At 37.9% G+C, this 20,664-nt stretch overlaps 1 protein-coding gene across 1 annotated transcript in view; it reads left to right on the forward strand.

Moving 5' to 3' along the window:
* Positions 1-20,664, forward strand: part of MET (MET proto-oncogene, receptor tyrosine kinase) — a 128,898-nt gene that overhangs the window by 24,591 nt on the left and 83,643 nt on the right. The window contains exon 2 of the mRNA XM_065883727.1: positions 10,070-11,286. Within this exon, the coding sequence (XP_065739799.1) occupies positions 10,084-11,286 (1,203 nt within the window). The 5' untranslated portion in view covers positions 10,070-10,083. The remainder of the gene's footprint in view (positions 1-10,069; positions 11,287-20,664) is intronic.

Here is a 20,664-nt window from a genome sequence, read left to right on the forward strand (position 1 = left end):
TGGAGTATAATTGCTTTACAATGGTGTATTAGTTTCTGCTTTATAACAAAGTGAATCAGCTATACATACACATATATCCCCATATCTCTTGGAGGATAATTTAAGAAGGACTTCAGGAACTTAAAACAGCTTTAGAGGAAAACCACAAGATGGCCGAAGAGTGGGAAAATAAGAAATAACACTATTTAAACTGTAGATGAGAAGGCCAAGGTGATGAAATAGCAAGTATTTGGAGTGGGCTCACATAGTGGACTGTGCCAAGTTCCTCATTTTTGATGAAGGTACGCAGAAACTGGCTAAGACACAACTTAGGAGGGTAAGCGTAATAGCTACATTTATTGGATGCCAGTGTATGCTGCATAATTGAATGCCGGTGTCTCATAATTCATCTCTAACCCTCCTGGCCAACCCACAGATGTGTACCATTATTATCCCCATGTTTTAGATGAAGAAACTGACACTCAGAGTCAGAAGGTATGTAAATGGTAAAGCCCAGATTCACGTCACATCAGAGTGTGATGACACCAAGGCCCATACTCTCTCCACTACACCCACCTGTTCTCCAGAAGGCTTATGAGTTATTGGGAACAATGTTGTTAAGCAAACTAGTCTGTAAATATTAGGCATAAGATTAACTCATGGGTATTTTGAATCATTTAAATGTGGTCATATAAATGAGCAGTTGTGTGGGCTGAAAAACCCTGAAGACTTCTGTCCTTCTGACTTACTGTTAGAAATCATTGTCAAGGTAGTGTCTGGCTACATTAGAAGGGATTTTTGACATGTATTGTTTTATCTTTCTATAGTCAGCTTAGGTTTTTTTTTGTTTTTTGTGTTTTTTGCGGTACGTGGGCCTCTCACTGTTGTGGCCTCTCCCGTTGTGGAGCACAGGCTCCAGACACGCAGGCTCAGCGGCCATGGCTCACAGGCCCAGCTGCTCCGCGGCATGTGGGATCTTCCCGGACTGGGGCACGAACCCGTGTCCCCTGCATCGGCAGGCGGACTCTCAGCCACTGCACCACCAGGGAAGCCCAGCTTAGGTTTTTTGATGATAATAACACTAAGTGTTAAAGCTTTAGGCCTAGGAATCAAATGTTGAACAAGGCATGTTTTTAAAATTTGCTTTCTCGACAGCCCAGTAGATCTGTCACTTTTCAATTTAGGTTACATATTTAGATTTTTAGCATTTATCTTGCTATCTTCAAATCCACAGACTGTATACTTTTTGAGGGTAGAAACTCTCAGTATTTAGACAAGGGCATGGTATGCAATGGGAGCTCACAAATATTTGATTAATATTATGTGATATAATATGACTCTTATAAGCAGTGAATGTTTATAAATACAGTATTTTAAATGTCATCAGGAATCTCCTATTGGGATCTTCTTTCCTTAGCTTTGTTTTTATGGGCCTACTTTTCAAATTAATGGATATAATATAAATGTAGAAAGGGCTAAGAATTTTCCTTAGCATTTCACTCTGGCAAGTCCTCCTGGGGAATTTAGCCATGACTGTTTTTATGACTGCAGTTTCCTTAATACGGGGCCTCGGCCATTTTCCATCATCATAAATCCCTTATATACTTATAAGCAGGATTGAAATGTTTTCTAGTTTTTATATTTTGACTCTTCACTTAGATACATTATTTCTATCTTGAGATTATGTTAAGTAAATATTGTAGAAGAATTTGAAACTATAGAGCAGAAAAAAGCTAGTGTAGCACCTCAGAAATTTTAACTAGTAGATATATCTCCAAATGCAAAGTGAAATATTTAAAGAAATTATTCAAGTAAATAAAGAAACTGTCTTTGCCAATTACTTGAATGTTTTATATAAAGTTGCTTTTATGCACTTGACTTTGTGTTTGAATTCACAAGTTTGTAGAATCTTCAAGTGGACGTTGTTTAGTCAGGGCTTTCAGACACAAGTAATAAAAGAATCACAATGAGGGGCTTCCCTAGTGGAGCAGTGGTTAAGAATCCACCTGCCAATGCAGGGGACACAGGTTCGAGCCCTGGCCCGGGAAGATCCCACATGCTGCAGAGCAGCTAAGCCCGTGCACCACAACTACTGAGCCTGCGCTCTAGACCCTGTGAGCCACAACTACTGAGCCCGCGTGCTGCAACTACTGAAGCCCTCAGTCCTAGAGCCTGTGCTCCACAACAAAGAGAAGCCACCGCGATGAGAGGCCTGCACACCACAACGAAGAGTAGTCCCCCCGCTCACCGCAACTAGAGAAAGCCCGCGTGCAGCAATGAAGACCCAAAGCAGCCAAAAATAAATTAATTAATTTTTAAAATTAATTAAAATCTTTTTTAAAATCACTATGAAACTGCTGATGGAAAAAAGAAAGAGAAAGAAAGGAGGAAAGGAAAAATTTACTGGTTCTCATTAGCTGAAGACATGGTGGATGCAGATGCTTACACAATAGCATTAGTGGCCTGCCTTTCTTCATGTCCAGGATCCCCTGCCTCTTGGGTCACTTTCATGCTCAGGCAGGCTTTCTCCACACAGTGACAAAGATGGTCATCAGACAGTACAAGTTAATATCATTCTTAGTGCTAGTGATTTTTGAGGGAGAGAGGTCCCCTCCCAGTATCTATATTAAACCCCAAAAGACCCTGGTTCACCTTGCTTTAGTCACATGCTCACCTCTGTCCAAGCTCTGGGTCAAAGGAATAGAATTCACTAAAAGGCCAGCCTGGTTTGCAAGCTCACCTTGTGGGGAAGAGATAAGCCAGGTGGTTGACAGCCCCATTAGATAGGGGAGAGTTTTCAAAAGAGTTGCCAGTAGTAGAGCCAGGGGCTGGGCAGGTAAATGCAGAAAAAGTTTTCAAAATATTATGCCTTTAGAACAAAAATCTTTTCCAGGAAATGCAAACAATTTGGAACAGCTCAAATAAGCATCATACTTAAAAATATTAGAAATACACTTATAAGAACTAGCTTGCATGTTTATCATATTTTAGATAATATTTTATCCTCTTTGAATCTCAGTTTTGTCATGAAAGCATGGGAGTTTCCCCTGAAACAGTTTACCCTGAAAACATGGGAGTAATGCTTACCTTCTAAGAAAACATTCAGATTACAAGAGGTGATGTAGTTGATGGCATCTTATAAGCTATAAAGTACTACCTATATATATAGTTATAAAATATTATGATTTCTAAGAAAAATCAGTTCCTAAGGAAAGCAGAGTTACCTGTGTCAAAGTTTTGAAAGTCCCTCTCTTTTAAAAACCTATTCCATGATACCTGTTGTGTTTTTTCATGAGCCATCAGTACTTGCTTACAACACAGGTATATGCTTTGAGACAGGTTTCTGTTGATGAGGGCAATGATGCTGACAGTAGTCGTGGTGATAGGCACAGGTAGTTACTCAATAACTCTTAGAGAACTAACTGTATTTCTAGATTTCTAGGGCATGAAAAGCCCAATGTAAGCTAGTTAAATGAGAAAACTAGAGGTAGATAGATGGCAGACAGAGTTGAGTATGTGGTCTTACCATTAGGTTAAGCTGGTATTTGTAGCTAATAGAGCAGCCTCTTTAAAGGAAATACCCCTAAATACCAATAGTTTAATGACCAAGGTGCCACTGAGATAATCACTCCCAGGAAATGTTTTGCCAGTGAGTTTATGTTAACTATCAACTGAAAAGAAATACGGAAATGTTTTATGAGTGATTCAGTTTCACCTGCTATGTGCATGACATTTTAAGAGAATGAATTAGTCTGTTTGAATCATCTTTACGTGTTCCTTTTAGTAAGGAACTCAAAGTTGGTTAAATGGCCAGTGCTGTTTCAGAAAGAAAGAAAAAACAAACAGTAAAAAGACATTTTATATTGAAAGCCTGATCCAAGCACATCACAGGAATAAATGTATCAAGGCAAAAATACATAAAAGATGAAAGTAGTTCTGGAGTCACTCCCAATATAAATATAAATATTAAAATTGCTCACACAGCCTGATCTGGCAGATGATATAGATAGAGAAGAGAGAGCAATATATGCCAGTTCAATGGCATTGGAGTAAAACGTAGAAAAACAATCTCAGAGTTGAAAATTATTAGAGTTGGAAAATACTTCAGCATTCATTGGTTCAACCCAGGGGTATGCTTGTAAGTATTTAATAACCATCCCTCCAGGGGGGAAATAAGCCCTGATTTTTAGTGTTTGCCAACTTCTATGGGGTAAATACTCCCACCAAGGCCGATTTCAAGCAACCAAGATGAGGTCACTGAACACGAGTTGGGAAGGGATGCGTACGCTAAGCCGTCATTAGCTGGTTCCAGGGGCCTCCAGCACACAACTTGTTCAACACTGTAATTTTACAAATAAGAAAGCAGCTAAGGCCAAAGGAGTTGGGTGACTGGCTTTGGGTCATACAACCACTTAGCTGTACTGCCACAACCAAAACTCAGGTTTCCACCCCACTCGCCCGCTGAGCTTCAGTATTGGGAATGCATTGTGAGGAAAGGACTATGACTGATTGATCAGTAAACTTGCCTGACTCCCTTAGCCTGGATAAGTTCCCCTTGAGGGGCTCCCATAGACATTTCCACGTTGAGTTTAAACTGTAGTCCGTTTGTCTGCCTCTTCATCTCACAATTAGAAAGTTTTTTATTTATTTTCATATCTTCTGCACAGTATCTCAAACACAGTACATGCTCAAAAACTATTTGTTGAGGGCATGAACAAGCAAAAATAGAGAATATTTATTGTGCCAAGCACTGCTCCTAGTGGTTTATGTTCATTAACTCATTGAATCCTCAGAGTAACCATCATAAGTGAGACAGGTACTATAATCACTCTGATATTTCAAATGAGAAAATAGATGCTCAGAAAAATTTACCGAAGGTCACACAGACAGTGAATGGATTCAAACCCTGCAGTCTGTCTCCAGAGCCTGTGCACTTGATCACTCAGCTGTCACTCAGTTAACTGGCAGTGTCATCAGTGTGCATAGCTCAGCAACAGGTATTTCCCAAAGTATTCCTCCATTCCTTGTGAGGGACACAAACATTTCCTGGAGAAGATCTAATCTGACCAACACACACCATTGTTAACGGGGAAGGGCCTCAGTTAATTGGAATGATTAATAAAACAGGATGTTTAAGTTTTCTCGTTATCTGAGGATTAAATAGAACCCATATTTTAATTAAAAATTCTGTTGTTGACAGTGGGCCCTAGTCCTATATTTTTGCTTTAATAAAAAATTTTTTTTAATTAACATTTTTTTGATTTCTCAACCTGAAAACTGGCATCACCATTTGCTATCAAGAGAATATGAAGAAAGTATAGGAGACTGCGTTACTAACTCCAGGGTTATTCTGCAGGGTTTTTTCCTTAAATAGAAAAAATTTTTCTCCTTCCCTACTGGTTTTCTTATGATTTGCCATCTCATCAAATGAGATAACAGTTTGTACATTTTCTTGGATTCTAGTTGATTGAGGTTTAGTACCGTGAAAGACATGTACGAACCTTCAGATAGGAAACTTATTTTTTAAACATAATACCTCAGATTTTTTTTTTTAAGATCATGTTGAAGGTTCCCTCAAAAAGCCTAGAAGAAAAAAGCCATTCTTACTCCACACTGCATTAATGGGCATCAACTAAGATGCAAATTGGTTGTAATGCTTTTTTTTCTTTTGACAATGATAGTTTGTTTATTTTCTTCCCGTATTTTTCCTAGAGAAAATACAGTGATAAATTATGTACTAGGCTAATGTTCCCAATTTCAGAAGATACACTGATAGCATTTTGAGAAGTGCATTTAATTTTTCTGCATAATGTATTCTAGAAGGTTTAGACACATATTTGTAGTTTGTAGTTTGTATTTGTCTTGTAATAGAACAACTTGTCCCAAATCCTTTTCTTCTACTCCTTGTTATTCCCCCTACCAGTGCCAAAACTTTTCTAGTATACTTTAAAATAGTGAGACTTACATTCAAAAACAGCAAGTTTATGCATATATATACATATATATGCACATATGTAACAATCATATAGTTATACATGTTTAAGTGTGTATACACACACACACACGTATACACTATGTAACAAACAAAGTGCTTTCAAGGATAAGATCTCTTTTCGATACTTAAAGCAGTCATGTGAGGCTGTTGGACCCTGGGAATCAGAGGTGAATGAATTGCCTAAAGTCATATAGCTAGAGAGGGAAAGGGCCAGAACCAGAGCTCTGTCTAACTTCTGCTCCAGTGCACTCTCCCTCTTAGCTCAGGAAGCTGCTCCAGTGTTAGTGAAGCATTCAACATCCCGGACAGATTCCTGTCAGTCAGACATGGGATTGAATCTGGTTCTGTGTGACTTTTGGCAAGTTTGCTCATCTAGAAATGGAGAATAATAATACTTCCTACTTCACATGGTGTTTACAAAGAGTATATCAGAGGGTTTAGCAGAATGCCTGGCACGTGGTAAACACTCGTATACAAGTTATTGTTATTTTTATTATATGGTTTATACCTTACTGAAGCTCTGCTTTGCCCTCTGGTCCAACTATAATTTTGTAGCCTTTAAAGCCTATATCCTCAATCAGATGTCTTCATTTGGATCCTTAAAATCATTGTGTCCTTGACCTTCTTTCTTGGGTTTCTTCCATATCTCATGAATGTGAAGAGGAAGTCATATACATTGTGTCTTCAGGAAGCCCTCAGAGCTACTATACAATCCTTTCTTTCTTGCTGACCTCAGTTTGCATACCCTGCTGTAGATATTCTAAACCTCCTCCTTTACCCTGAAGTCCCTGGTCACTCCTCTGTAACCATCAATTTCAGCAGATGGTCATATACCGTAATTTATTTTTTAGGACATTGAGATCATATTCCCTGAACTCCTTAAATGTCCCTATATCTTTATGTGACTTCTCATCTTCTCCTGCTGTCTCAGAAAGAGTGACTTCTCTTATGTTTCAGGGCTCTTGGAAATGCCTCTTTTTGATCCCTTGGAATGTTGATTGAACAATTTTTATCTCCCTCATTTGCTCTTTTTGTTTTCCCCGCTTCTCTAGGCCCATCTACTTGCATTTTTCCTGATTGTATCATATGCTCTCTCCTGCCACTTTATGTTTGCACAAACTGCTCTTCCACTAGGAATTTCCATTCCTCATCCTCCTTCAAGACTCAGCTCTAGCCTCATTTCCAGTCTGGTTGGCTGCCCTTACTACACATTCCCATAATTTCTGTCAACCCGTTGCCTCCACCAAGTGACTGTGAGCTTCCTGGGAAAGGTACCATGTTTCTGGGTTCCAAGACCTACCACAGTGCCTGGCCTTTAGTAGATACCCAACAAACGTTAGTAGAAGAAAAAGAGACCTACAAATAAGTGTACATCTTTCCTGCAACTTAAAGTCCTCTCAACCCTGATATTGCCTTCTGCTTGTCCTTCCTTTGACAAACATTCTACTTTCTCATCACATGTACCCTTGCAATTTAGTGGTCTGATACCACTGTTGAATCTGCTGAACCTACTCTTGTAAAGGTCAACAAGGAGCTTTTGTGTGGATTACATCCACCTTCCTGAGGCCCTCGCCTGCCTTCTGTGACACAGTGCAATTTTGACTCTCATGACGCCTCCCTGAACTAACTTACCTTCTTTGCTTCTTTCACTAGTTTCTCTAATGTGCATATTCTCCGAGATCTGGTTTATTTGTCTTCTCTTCCTTCACCTTTTCCCTCCACGAACATACTCTTTCTTGGTTTTAACCATCCCCTCTGTGCAGATAACATGCAAAGTTTATTTCTATTCCAACTAGAATCCCAATTGCCCCACTAAGATCAAGTCCTGAAGTTTCATTCTTTCTAATGCACAGATGGCAGATACTTGGCACTTATGCTTATACTTGCCTCTGTCTCATCTAAGATGGATATTACCTCACCCAAGACCAATCGTGCCACTTTCCCAGTAAGAGCAGGCTTCTCCTCAAAATCCTTCTCATTATTCTCCTCTATTGCTTGGCACATATGCTGTCTGCTTGGAATCTTCATTCTTCACTTCAGATAACCTGCTTGCTGGAAACAATGTAAAACCTACTAGTCATTCCTGTAGTAGAATGTTTTCACTCATTTCAATAACACATCAAACTCAACATATTCAAAACCAGCTTATCATATTCCTTGATCTTTAGCCTAACTTCCTCCTACTGACCACCCTAGTTTGTAACTTGTTCCACTTTTTCCCAGATGCTGCTGCTTATCTTTACCTTCTCTTTGTGTTCCACCAGTTTAGGTGTCCAATCTTATTTATTCAAATATGTCTCTCATTCATCCCTTCCTTTCTATTCTTGGGGCCACCATCTTGCTTCTGGCCCTTACTACCTGGTTATGGGCTATAATGCCTGTCATCTGGTCTTCTCATTGCCAGGTTCTCCCTGCTCTAAGCCACTTTTCCTCCAGATCAATCTTCCTAGAGTAAAACCTTGCTCATATGACTCTCCAGCTCAAAACCCTTCAATGACTTTCTATTACCTCTTAAATAATGCCTGTAATTCCTATCAGTTTGGTAGGGTAAAATTATCTTTGATTTTGGAGTCAGTAAATTTGGTTTTAATCTCTGGCTACTACTCTTATCTGTTCTGTGACTTTGAACTTATTGTTTAATTTTTATTCACTCATTTATTCAACATATATTTATTGAACACCTACTCTGTTCTAGGTTCTATATCAAGTCCTTGAGATAGAGTGATGAACCGAACAGGCATTGTCTTTGTCTTCTGGACCTGAAATGTATTGGACTTGTCCATATTTCTCATGATCATAGTAATCCTAAGTACAGGCCATGCCTTCCTCTCTTGATGCTTTTAGTATTTGGTTTTTGCTATGCAGGAAATTATAATACCATGTATTATAGTAATTTGCATATATGTATTATCTCTCAACCCCATTGTAAGTTCACTGAAGGGTAAGTGCCATGTCCCATTTCCCATAGTGTAAGCACAGAGCCGTGCACAGTGAATTCTGTTGTGTTTTTGTGGACCTAGAGTTAGTCTTTGGCATAGTTACAAAGCCCAGTATGTTTTTAGAGGCTCCCTTTGTCCTGTCAGAATTATGCATTTTTTCAAAAGGGGGAAAGAAGTAATAACTATTTGGTTTCTATTTCTCTAAGGCCTTTATTTTCTAACCCTGCCTATAGCTGTTATAAGTAGAATTCACAATGTTTATAACTTGTGCACCTTAACTTTTTAAAACCTGAATAACAAATCCACTTATGCTTCCTAGTAGAAATACTGTCCGTGTGCATACAATGGAATGTTAAAATAATGTTCTTTTAACTAAATAACTTTTGACTTGGTAACGAACAATATGTTGTTTTTCCCTGAGAAATAATTCTAGGACTTTAGTCCTAAAGATTATGTTTTATTTTATACATTTTTAGCTTTCTGTTTTTACATTCCCAGTGATCTTACATTAAGTTAAGCATTTGTCTATCCAAAACAATAGGTCAGTTATAGCCAAATTATAACCATACCTTTCCTCTGCACACAAAATCCTATAAACAGCATGTGATCATATTGCTTCTAGAATTTATGATTGTTTTCCACCAAAAGGAAGCTAAATTTAGCCCAGTAATTCTACATGCTCCCAAGGAAACAATGCCTGCTGTGACTTGTAGAATAAATGAATCTGAACCACAATTCCTTTACTTGACTAACTGAGAAAGTTTAAATATCAACCTAGTCATTAACCACAGATATTAAACCACATTAAACAACCAGCAAAAGGTTAAGAAAGAAGTTTGCTATTTTTCTGACTTCGCTGCTGAATGAATCTACTAACCTAGTTGCTGTTACAGAACAGAACATTGTTTGCATCTCATAATGGTTCTCTAAAATTACTTGTTCATGGCTTGAGTTCTAAAATTAGACTATGTAGAGTCATGTCCAACTGCACAATGCATCTTTATGTGAAACCAGCTACAGTTTTTTGTTTTCACTCAATGTAAAAATTCCAGTTAGGAAGATTTGTTTCTAATAGTTTAACTGGTATAGTTCTTTCAGTTTCTTCTTTGTTTCTAACAACAACTAAACTACTCTTGCCTTGAACATGTTTTGGCAGATAAACTTCTCACCATGAAGGCCCCTGCTGTGCTTGCACCTGGCATCCTTGTGCTTCTGTTTACCTTGGTACAGAAGAGCAATGGGGAGTGTAAAGAGGCACTAGTAAAGTCCAAGATGAATGTGAACATGCAGTATCAGCTTCCTAACTTCACAGCAGAAACACCCATTCAGAATGTCGTTTCCCACAAGCATCACATTTACCTCGGTGCCATTAACTACCTTTACGTTTTAAATGACAAAGACCTTCAGAAGGTTGCTGAGTACAAGACTGGGCCTGTGCTAGAACACCCAGATTGTTTCCCATGTCAGAATTGCAGCCACAAAGCCAATTTATCAGGTGGTGTTTGGAAAGATAACATCAACATGGCTCTGCTTGTTGACACATACTATGATGACCAACTCATTAGCTGCGGCAGTGTCCACAGAGGGACCTGCCAGCGACACGTCCTTCCACCTGACAATACTGCTAACATACAGTCGGAGGTTCATTGCATGTACTCTCCACAGGCAGATGAAGAGCCCAGCCAATGTCCTGACTGTGTGGTGAGTGCCCTGGGAACCAAAGTCCTGCTATCTGAAAAGGATCGATTCATCAACTTCTTCGTGGGCAATACCATAAATTCTTCTTACCTTCCAGATCATTCATTGCATTCGATATCTGTGAGAAGGCTAAAGGAAACACAAGATGGTTTTAAGTTTTTGACAGACCAATCCTATATTGATGTTCTACCTGAGTTCCGTGATTCCTACCCCATTAAGTATGTCCACGCCTTTGAAAGCAACCATTTTATTTACTTTTTGACGGTCCAACGGGAAACTCTAGATGCTCAGACTTTTCACACAAGAATAATCAGGTTCTGTTCCGTAGACTCTGGTTTGCATTCGTACATGGAAATGCCTCTGGAGTGTATTCTCACAGAAAAGAGAAGAAAGAGATCCACAAGGGAGGAAGTGTTTAATATTCTCCAAGCTGCATATGTCAGTAAGCCTGGGACCCAGCTCGCTAAGCAAATAGGTGCCAACCTGAATGATGATATTCTCTACGGGGTGTTTGCACAAAGCAAACCAGATTCTGTCGAACCAATGAATCGCTCTGCTGTCTGTGCGTTCCCTGTCAAATATGTCAATGAGTTCTTCAACAAGATCGTCAACAAAAACAATGTGAGATGTCTCCAGCATTTTTATGGCCCCAACCACGACCACTGCTTCAATAGGGTAAGTCATACAGGTTCCCTACTTACAAATTACGAGGTACAAGTCATAATAGGTATCAGTCTAGAAGAGAATATAAAGGGCTTTCTGGTGCTTGGTAAATGGTCTTTATCCAAATATTTGCAAATTCTCTCCAAGAAAATTTAGAAATTGAATCTTCATTTAAAGGTAGAATCATAGCTTGAGAAAAAGTTAATGTGATAACTAAAAGAAAATATAAAATACTTTTACAATTTGGGTTTACAGGTTTGCCAGTATTTTTCAGATCATTGACCTTGTTTCTCATATCAGCTTTAGTAGTTCTGGTCAGATGTACATAAAGTTTAACACAACAGCAATTCCTGTAAAACACAGTTATTGAGATGCCATGCAGTCTTCACAACATTTAGAATAAGATGCTTAATTTTTAAGTTTTGAAGGCTTTTTTTTTTTTTTTTTTAATGAGATCCCATTCGCTCACTGATGTATGAGTGAACAGTCTCTATTCTTGGCATTATTTAAAGAAACTTCACTAAAAACAAACAAAAAAACTCTTCTAAAATGTTGATAAATTAAACATTTTTAAATGCACTAGTATACCTCTCTGAATAAATTAGAAAACTACAGAGGAAATTTTTGCTCTCAAATCCATACTTTGGATCTTGACTTTAATACATAAACTTCGTGCTTGAATGGGCAGGTGTCTACCAAGTTCTAATTTGTTGCTTTTTACCTGGTTGGCATTTATAGATATAAATATTCTTGATTGATGATTGTTTGTACTTACATGAAATGATACTTTCCCTGTGATCATTAGGGAAATTCTTTATTGCTTCGATTTAGATATAGTAAAGGCCACCAGCTATACCCAGAGGATTTATCCTGCTAGTCCTCAGATCATTTGGTGCTAGAGGAAGAGCATCAAACTGGGAGTCCACTGTGGCCTTGGGCTTTCTTGGTGGGGACCTAGATTTGAACATACAGACCTGGTTATACCTCCTAACATAATGACCACTAGTGATCATAACTGGATGAACAAATTCTATAGCTTTTCTAAAGACAATTTGACTTTGAAAATGTACATCTCACTTACTCTAGCAGTTTTCAGTCTAAGTGGTAAAGGTTATAATTGCAAGCAGGAAGAACATTAAACATGTCCTTGATAAAAGAAAGTATATAATTTGCAGATGGATAACAAGGGCATAATAATTCAGAAACGTTTGTTTCACTTTTGCTGAAATATCTAGGATACTTCTCCAGATGGAAACTCTTAAGTAATTTATTTATAAAGTTAGAAAAGTGCTTCTGAGAAAATGAATCCATCTTTTAGTGAACTAAAGACATAACTTTTTTCTTTCTCAAAAGTCTATGAATATACATAATATACATACATATATATCCCAACTAAGACTTATTTCTCCCTGGATACATTTAATATATGTTGCAAAATCTGTAAGAAGCAATGGGATTGCTCATGAGGCTGTCCCTTTTCCTCACTGGAAAAGACAAAGAATGAAAGGAAACAAAAAGACTTTCAGAAACCTGGGAATTAGGACATAAAAGTATAATATTAATAGCATTTCAGAGAAAATATTTTTCCTGCATCCAATGAATTGCTTCAGAAACAAGTTTAAAAAAGAGTCTACTGGGAATTCCTTCAGAGCCTCTAAAGCACACGACTTTGCTATTTAAATCTTGTTCTGTTAAAAATTAAAGAGACTTTACCTTACAAGGGTATACTGATATCTTATCTCATTGTTTTATTTTGTACATTTCAGCTCCCAGTTGTAAAAGTATTTATCAATTCTAGAAATTCTCAAAACACAGCTGAACTTTATCCTACCCCTTTGACTTTTTTAGTGTTCCAAAGGGAACAAAAAGGCAGGGTTACCCCATGAAATTCAGGGCAGGTTTATCACCCAGGAAAAATGCCCAAAATGCACCAACCACACCTGAAACTGTTATCACTCCCATCACAAAAATTCTTGTGGGAAACAAGGTGGAACTGGCCAACATAGTCTTCTTACAAGGGAAGGCAACTTTTACACTAGCCAAATTCCACAGAGACAGATACCTTCCAATCTCTTCTATTTATTTGCCTGTTTATCTTCTCTGGTTACTAAAGGTCAGAATTCTTCCAAGAATGAAACTACCCACGTTATCAGTTTTCATATACCCGCCACAGAAAGACCTCAGATTGTTCCAATAGTCAGCATACAGTCATTTCCCAGCTTCATCTTAAAATGAAGGCACCTAGAGCTGTTACTCACACAAAAACAAAATGATTTACAAGATCAAAAAAGTTTGGAGGGGCTTCCCTGGTGGCGCCGTGGTTGAGAGTCCGCCTGCCGATGCAGGGGACACGGGTTCATGCCCCCACCCGGGAAGGTCCCACATGCCGTGGAACAGCTAGGCCCGTGAGCCGTGTCCACTGAGCCTGCGCATCCGGAGCCTGTGCTCCACAACGGGAGAGGCCACAACAGTGAGAGGCCCGCGTACCGAAAAAAAAAAAAAAAAAAAAGTTTGGAAATACTCTAAGCAATACAACTCCATTTTGTCTTGGCAAAGATATCAGGTGACCCTTCTGACAATTTCTTGGAACTAAGTTTTTATTTTGGCATAACGTTTAGTGAATAGATACATATATTGTAGTTTTGTTATTAACAAAACTAATCAGTCAGATCTTTATGGAGGGACCATTGTGTGCTCTGTGGACAAAGTTAAGAAAACTGCAACAGTAACCTTCCGAGGACGTAGAGAGCACATTCGCAGCAGCAGGGGTTTTCTGGCCCTCCGTGAGCTTCCACTCTACGCAAAATGTGTCTCTATCACAGGATCAGACAGAGGACCAAGAAAGGGTCTTTTAGATTCTGTGGGTCCAACAGGTGTATCAGACCTGACTTGCTTAGATCACATATTAGATCACATATTATGTTGCTTTTTCCACTCTCACATTTTATGAAAGTATCTGTGCAAACTCTTCATGTACATCTTCTTATATTGATGATATCACTAAAACCGTCTTTTGAGTCATCTGATAGTTTCCAAAGCAGATCATCTTCACCTCTTAGTTATTTGTGCTTCAGAACTTATTAATTCCACATATGATGCTGTTTTTGGAAACTTATCCCCAGCCACAGATATCCATTCATGTAATACAGTGTTGATTATTAGTTGTTCTTGATCTTTGCAGTGTAACCATTTTCTATGTTGCTTTTGAAAGTGATTCCTAAAGGGTTTGTTCACGGTGATTTCCAACATTTAGGATTATGAGATTCTACACCCACAAATAATTAAATCTTCAGTCTTAAATATCTTTACTGCCTTTTTGTACCCATTCATCATTTGACCTCTATAAGCATCCTAAATTAATCGTGATTGAAGTTATTTTAGGCTAATGTGTGTTCCCTAAACAGCACATTATTATTCAAAATAGAGTAACTGAAAAAATGCCACATAATCTGGAGACTTTGTAAATCCCCAAATTTGGGCATAAGAAAACCTCACCTTCTACTTGGGGATAAACTGTTAAAAATTTATTTTAAGCACATTAACTGGATCTCCAACAGTATCATATAAGGGATTTAGTAACATGACAATTATTCCAGGAAAAAACTAGAATCAGTACACATTAGCCCAGTTTCTTCCAAATAAGAATGAATATTGAATAAGGGAATTTTTTGTCCTCAAATCAACAAAGATCCTGTTCCCTAAATTATAGTATATTTACTAAGAGAAGTGGAGTTATACATGTTGGAAAGATTTTTAATCAAAGTTGAAATATAAAAGGGTCCTTGAAATATCTCTCATCTACCCAGGAAATATAGTTATGACATTATACTTTTTCTTGCAATCCCATTACCAAAGTTTTTTTCTACATATAAGCATTTGAAAGAATAGAAATAGACTGGTAGCAAATATTTTTACCAATATCTTGGTCATCTTATGACCAGTGATTGATCAGTTGCAGGGGAAAAGCATGTAATTTGGTGCCAGACTCACCAGGTTGGAACTCATGGTCTCCTGCGTACCAGCTGTGTAACTTCTGCCACGTTACTTAATTCTTAGAGCCTCAATCTCATTCATAACATGCAGATAACAATACCTACTTCTCAGCCTTTTTGTAAAAATGTGGGATAATAAATATAAAGTACCTGGCACAATAAGGTGACCATAAATTTATCTCTTTGGGAGGCAGCATAGCCTAATGGAACAAGACTGAAATTAAAGAGATCTGGGTTCAGACTTGTACCCCATGATTTTCTATCTGCCTGACCATGAGGGCATTATTTAAACTCACTGAACCCGTTTTCCTCCATGCAGGACTATGTTGTGGACAAGTACAATAATGTTTAAAAGGCTCTAACTTTGTCCTTGGCACATAATAATTAACAGCTATTATTGTATTGTTATTTGTGTAAAGAAAGTCAAACTCAAATTATTGGATTGTTTCCTGGAAGAGACACATTCTGGTTCTATTGCTCATGAGGGTCTTTTACTTCCCCCACTAACTGTTGTGAGGGACCTACCTCCATAATGCTTAATTTGTGTAAGTCCTCCTTAACACTTAATAGTTCCAAAAGAAAAAAAAAAGGGGAGATATGGGAGTGGTGGTGGTTTGGAGGGTGAAGAGAAAGTCAGCTAAATCAGAATTGTGCTATATAGTCAAGCTAAAAGGTATAAGGTGCTCCTTTACCTGACTTTCAATTCTAACTACCTATAGCACTATAAGATACTATGCTAATGTAATTTATCTTATGCATTCAAGAATTTGCAGATAATGCAGTTTTAGAAAAAGTTAACCTCACAGGTTGTTTGTACTAAGCTTCCTTGTTTTTAAACATCATTTATACTCTAATTCAAAGAGTAGCCAACTGCTTCCCAAAATAAAGGAAACTTAAAGTAGTAATTTTCCATCTCCGTTTTAAAGAGTGCCAAAGTTAAAGGGTCACCACTCAGAACCATCAAAGGAAGAAAGTAAAATGATTAGAACAATTCTGAATGAAAACAAAATCAAAACAAGATGCAAACAAGGGATAATAGGAATAGGCATAAAAATAAACATACAGTGATGTTTCTTTATTACTATTATAAAGATGATAGATGAGTAAAATTGGGTTAGATTCAAGTTGTAATGGAAGAAAATAATTGCAGCCTTCCATCAGGAAACCACAAGGACCATTATTGATCTGTCATCCTCAGGGCATGTCTCATAATATTTAATAAAATGAACGAAGATTTATAACTTTTTATAGGCCATATATCTATAATCTCCCACACCACACCATTTGAACTGGGAATGTGGAGTCAACGTTACAAATAACATCCATGTAATTATACTGGTTTGGCATGTCTTATTTAAACAGTCTAGCACTCTCAAGAGAACGTATTTTGTATTAGGGATGAAAAATGCGAAGTCAGATTTCAGGGTTTTTTACTTCCTGTGCTTCGAAATGAGAGAATGTTATCCTATATGAAAAATGTTGAGGATTCTTCATTCTAAACACCAAATATCTTGGCCATATGCCAAATGTAATAGCTACCAAAGCAAAATCTTTCAAGAAAGAAAATCCTTGAGGTCTAAAGATTCAATATACTTAAAAAAAATTAAGTAGAAATTCATTAATTTTACACTTGATTCCTTTCCTTCTGTAAACTCTTCTTTATTGTCTCCCAGGCTCAGGGAGTCGCTGCTCCCTAACTTATTTACTTGAATTCTTCATGCTGTCCATCCCATGAAAAGTGCCATATTGCATTAGTTTATTAAGAGGAATTTTAAATTATTTTCTTTCCAGAATTTATAACACTTTCTGAGATCACAGGGCACACCCTGGGGGTATTAGAAAACATATTACAGAGCAAGCCATTAAAGCCGTTTGCTTTTTTCTCGTCCTCCTGCTAACCCTTCTTTAAACCATTTTATAGTTTATTCACAGGTATAGCCCAGGAAAGAATGAAAAATCAAAGACATGACGTTTTAATAAACTAAGCAAAGAAACACAGTTAATGCTGAAACTATCACCAAAAATGTAAATAAGTTTAACGTGTGGATTATATTATCATATATGATAAGACATGCTAATATGTAAATTAATTCATTTTTCTTAATATCCTTTGAAGCAAGTGGTGTGATCTGTGTTTTATTTAAGTAGTTGATTTCTACATGGAGACTCATTTGGTAAAGTTAATGGAGCAAACAATAAGGAGTTCGGGCAAAAAAATAAATCTCAAAGTGGGTCTTTGAAAAGCTGAAGTGTTAATAAAACTTTGAAGCCACAGCTCTGATACATACTTTCATTGCCATACTACTACGTGATTAGAGACTTCTGAAAGCATATGGGATCTTGCTTTTTTTTTTTTTTTTGTGGTACGTGGGCCTCTCACTGTTGTGGCCTCTCCCGTTGCGGAGCACAGGCTCCGGACGCACAGGCTCAGCAGCCATGGCTCACGGGCCCAGCCACGCCGCAGCATGTGGTATCTTCCCGGACCGGGGCACGAACCCATGTCCCCTGCATCGGTAGGCGGACTCTCAACCACTGCGCCACCAGGGAAGCCCGGGATCTTGCATTTTGATAATATTAAGCTCCTTGAGTAATAATGGAGTTTTTATTCCAAATAATGTATCAAATTTTGGGTGTTACACCCTTACTTCAGACTTCTATCTCATTGATGGCATCCCACCCTGCATTATTATCTCCTCACTCTAATAAGAAAAATGAGGAGCTGCCAGAATTTGGATAGAAAACCCACCAGGAATTTCTGCCGTTGCTTATTCATAGATTGGCACAGATACTGAATCAGTGGGCACCTGGCATCCAGGATGACTCAGTGCCCAGATATGTGCTGTAAGTCACATCTCCAGCATCCAGGGAGGACTGTAAAGGGCTCATTTATCAGGGAAATGAAACCAATGGCTCAGCTACTCTTGAAGTCATTAAAACTCTTTTATTTTTTTTAATATAATAGTGAATGTGGTAAGTGAGTCTAGGATCCTGGTTACATTCCAGTCTGATAATTATATATTTTTTCTAACTAAAATGGTCCGGGCAGGTTTATTTGCATATGAATGACTTGCTGAGTAAAATCCTTGGAAAAGAGGTTTCCTGCACTTCACCCTAGACCTAGGCTAAGGTGGGGCAGATGAAGTGTGTCTATCTTCTATACTTCAAAAATATTCTATAGTTTTTCAACAAGAGGACAGAAAAATATCTTTAAAATGCATGCTAATATAGGGCAAAGGCTTCTTTTAACTATTCCTGATGTTCACTCATAGGGGAAGGTGTTTTATGAACAGTATATAACTATAAAACAAAAAATAACAATTCTGAATTAGGCTAAAGTCTGACTTCAGTTGTTTGATTTCGGTAAATCACCAAAATGTTCATCAACTGAAGGACATTAAAATGGTGATATTTCAAATGGTGCTCTAGGTAAAAGGCATGAATTAAGGTCAGTTTTGATTTGTGAAGCATTCTTTTCTAGAGCTGATTTTATGAAAACTAAACTTGCTTAGTTGTCTTCTAAAAATATATGGCTTATTCATGATTTGCTAGAATTTGAATCCATGTACCAGAAAATATAAATCTGTAGGATACTAAATTTTCTGACAACATTTTAAATTTAAAATCTGATTAACACTTGCATCTAGCAACCAGTCTACTAACTAAACTATAGGTGAAGTGCTACTCAGGAAATGGGAAAAATGCAAAGATTAAATTGGTCTGTTAGCTCTGAGTGAATCAATAGTATTTAGTGCTAATGCACTAAGCAGATTACAAGCACTAATGCAGTAGCAGTCAATAGCAAAAAACGAATATCTCTAAAAATTATCTTGACAATAAAACGTGCAATAGTTTCCATTTAATTTAAGCTAATTACATTACATGCTTGTTCTTGCATCTTATTAGTTTAAGCCAAGTGCTAGAATCCTAACCATTTTATTTAGTGCATAAAATAGCCAGAAACTTCTAATCATCATTTTCAGCAAGAGACAGAGGAAAGGATTTATTCAGACAACTAAGATTCAACAAGAAATTCAACAGGAATTTACTGAATGTCTAACCTACTGGTGTTACAATGGTGAGTAAGATAGGCCTGGTTCTTGTCTTTATGAAGCACACCTACTGGGGAGGAGATGACAGTCATACCAGCAAACAAATACATCATAATAATTCATGAAATATAATGCGAGGGAAATAAACATCTGTGAATGCAAATGTGGAGGAAGATCTAAATTTGGTAGTATAGTCACAAAAGGCCGCCCTGAGGAGGTGAAAGTTAACTTTTTCATGAAGCTAAAAGTTAACTTACATAAAGTTCAAAAAATCAATTATGGGGCTTCCCTGGTGGCGCAGTGGTTGAGAGTCCGCCTGCCGATGCAGGGGACACGGGTTCGTGCCCCGGTCCGGGAAGATCCCACATGCCTCGGAGCGGCTAGGCCCGTGAGCCATGGCCGCTGAGCCTGCACGTGCGGAGCCTGTGCTCCGCAACGGGAGAGGCCACAGCGGTGAGAGACCCGCGTACCGCACAAAAAAAAAAAAAAAAAGCAATTATGTCTTCACTACATGGTCAAGTACATAGCCAGTATTTAACAAACTAATTTTTATCTATATCATAAGCTCAAGGTCTTAACTATTTGCTGTGGCATTTAAGCAACTTTTTAAAGTGGGTTCTGACCGTGAGTGCATATTACTTTAAACTTAGAGAAATGTATCACAGGAAGTAAAACTGTGCTGGAGAATTTAACTTTTTTAAACACTTTATCTTTTTTAGAAAAGTTGTCAATGTTTCCGAACTTTGTCTTTTCTTTGATTTCTAAATAGTCACTTTTCGTTAAGTAATTCTTAGTGTGAAGAAGATAATGTGTGAATTTCTAGAAGCTAAGGACATAATTTAGGTAGCTGTCACTTTCACTGCCTCTCATAGCCTATCACTTTAATCACCTTCTTTGAAAGCAGAATTTTCTTATATCAATCAAAGTTGTTTCTTTCTTCTCCCCCTCTTCAGTCTTCTGTGGCCAACACTTGGGACCCTACTCATCAGAAAAACCTGTGTTTCTTAGGGATGGAAGGGATTGTCCTGTTACCAGTAAGTCCTATGACCAAAAAAAAAGAGTCATATAATTATGAAAACACACAAAATAAGGTCTTTTGAAACTGTCAAAGTTATAAAAGTTGATAGAATTCAAAGAAATGTGATGCTGAGTCTCATTGTCTTTCAACATCTGTGGACTGTCCTCTACACAACTACATCCGTTTTAGACCATTTCCTTCTCATGAGAATCATGTGGCCTAGAGGGCCAAGTGAGAGAGACAAGTGCTCCCAGGACTCACGAGGATGTCATGAGCACCTACTGAATGTACAGGGGCATGCGCTCTGGTTAGTACCGCCTTTATGCTGTTT

This window comes from Phocoena phocoena, chromosome 9, assembly GCF_963924675.1.
Source record: "Phocoena phocoena chromosome 9, mPhoPho1.1, whole genome shotgun sequence".
Lineage (NCBI taxonomy): Eukaryota > Metazoa > Chordata > Mammalia > Artiodactyla > Phocoenidae > Phocoena > Phocoena phocoena.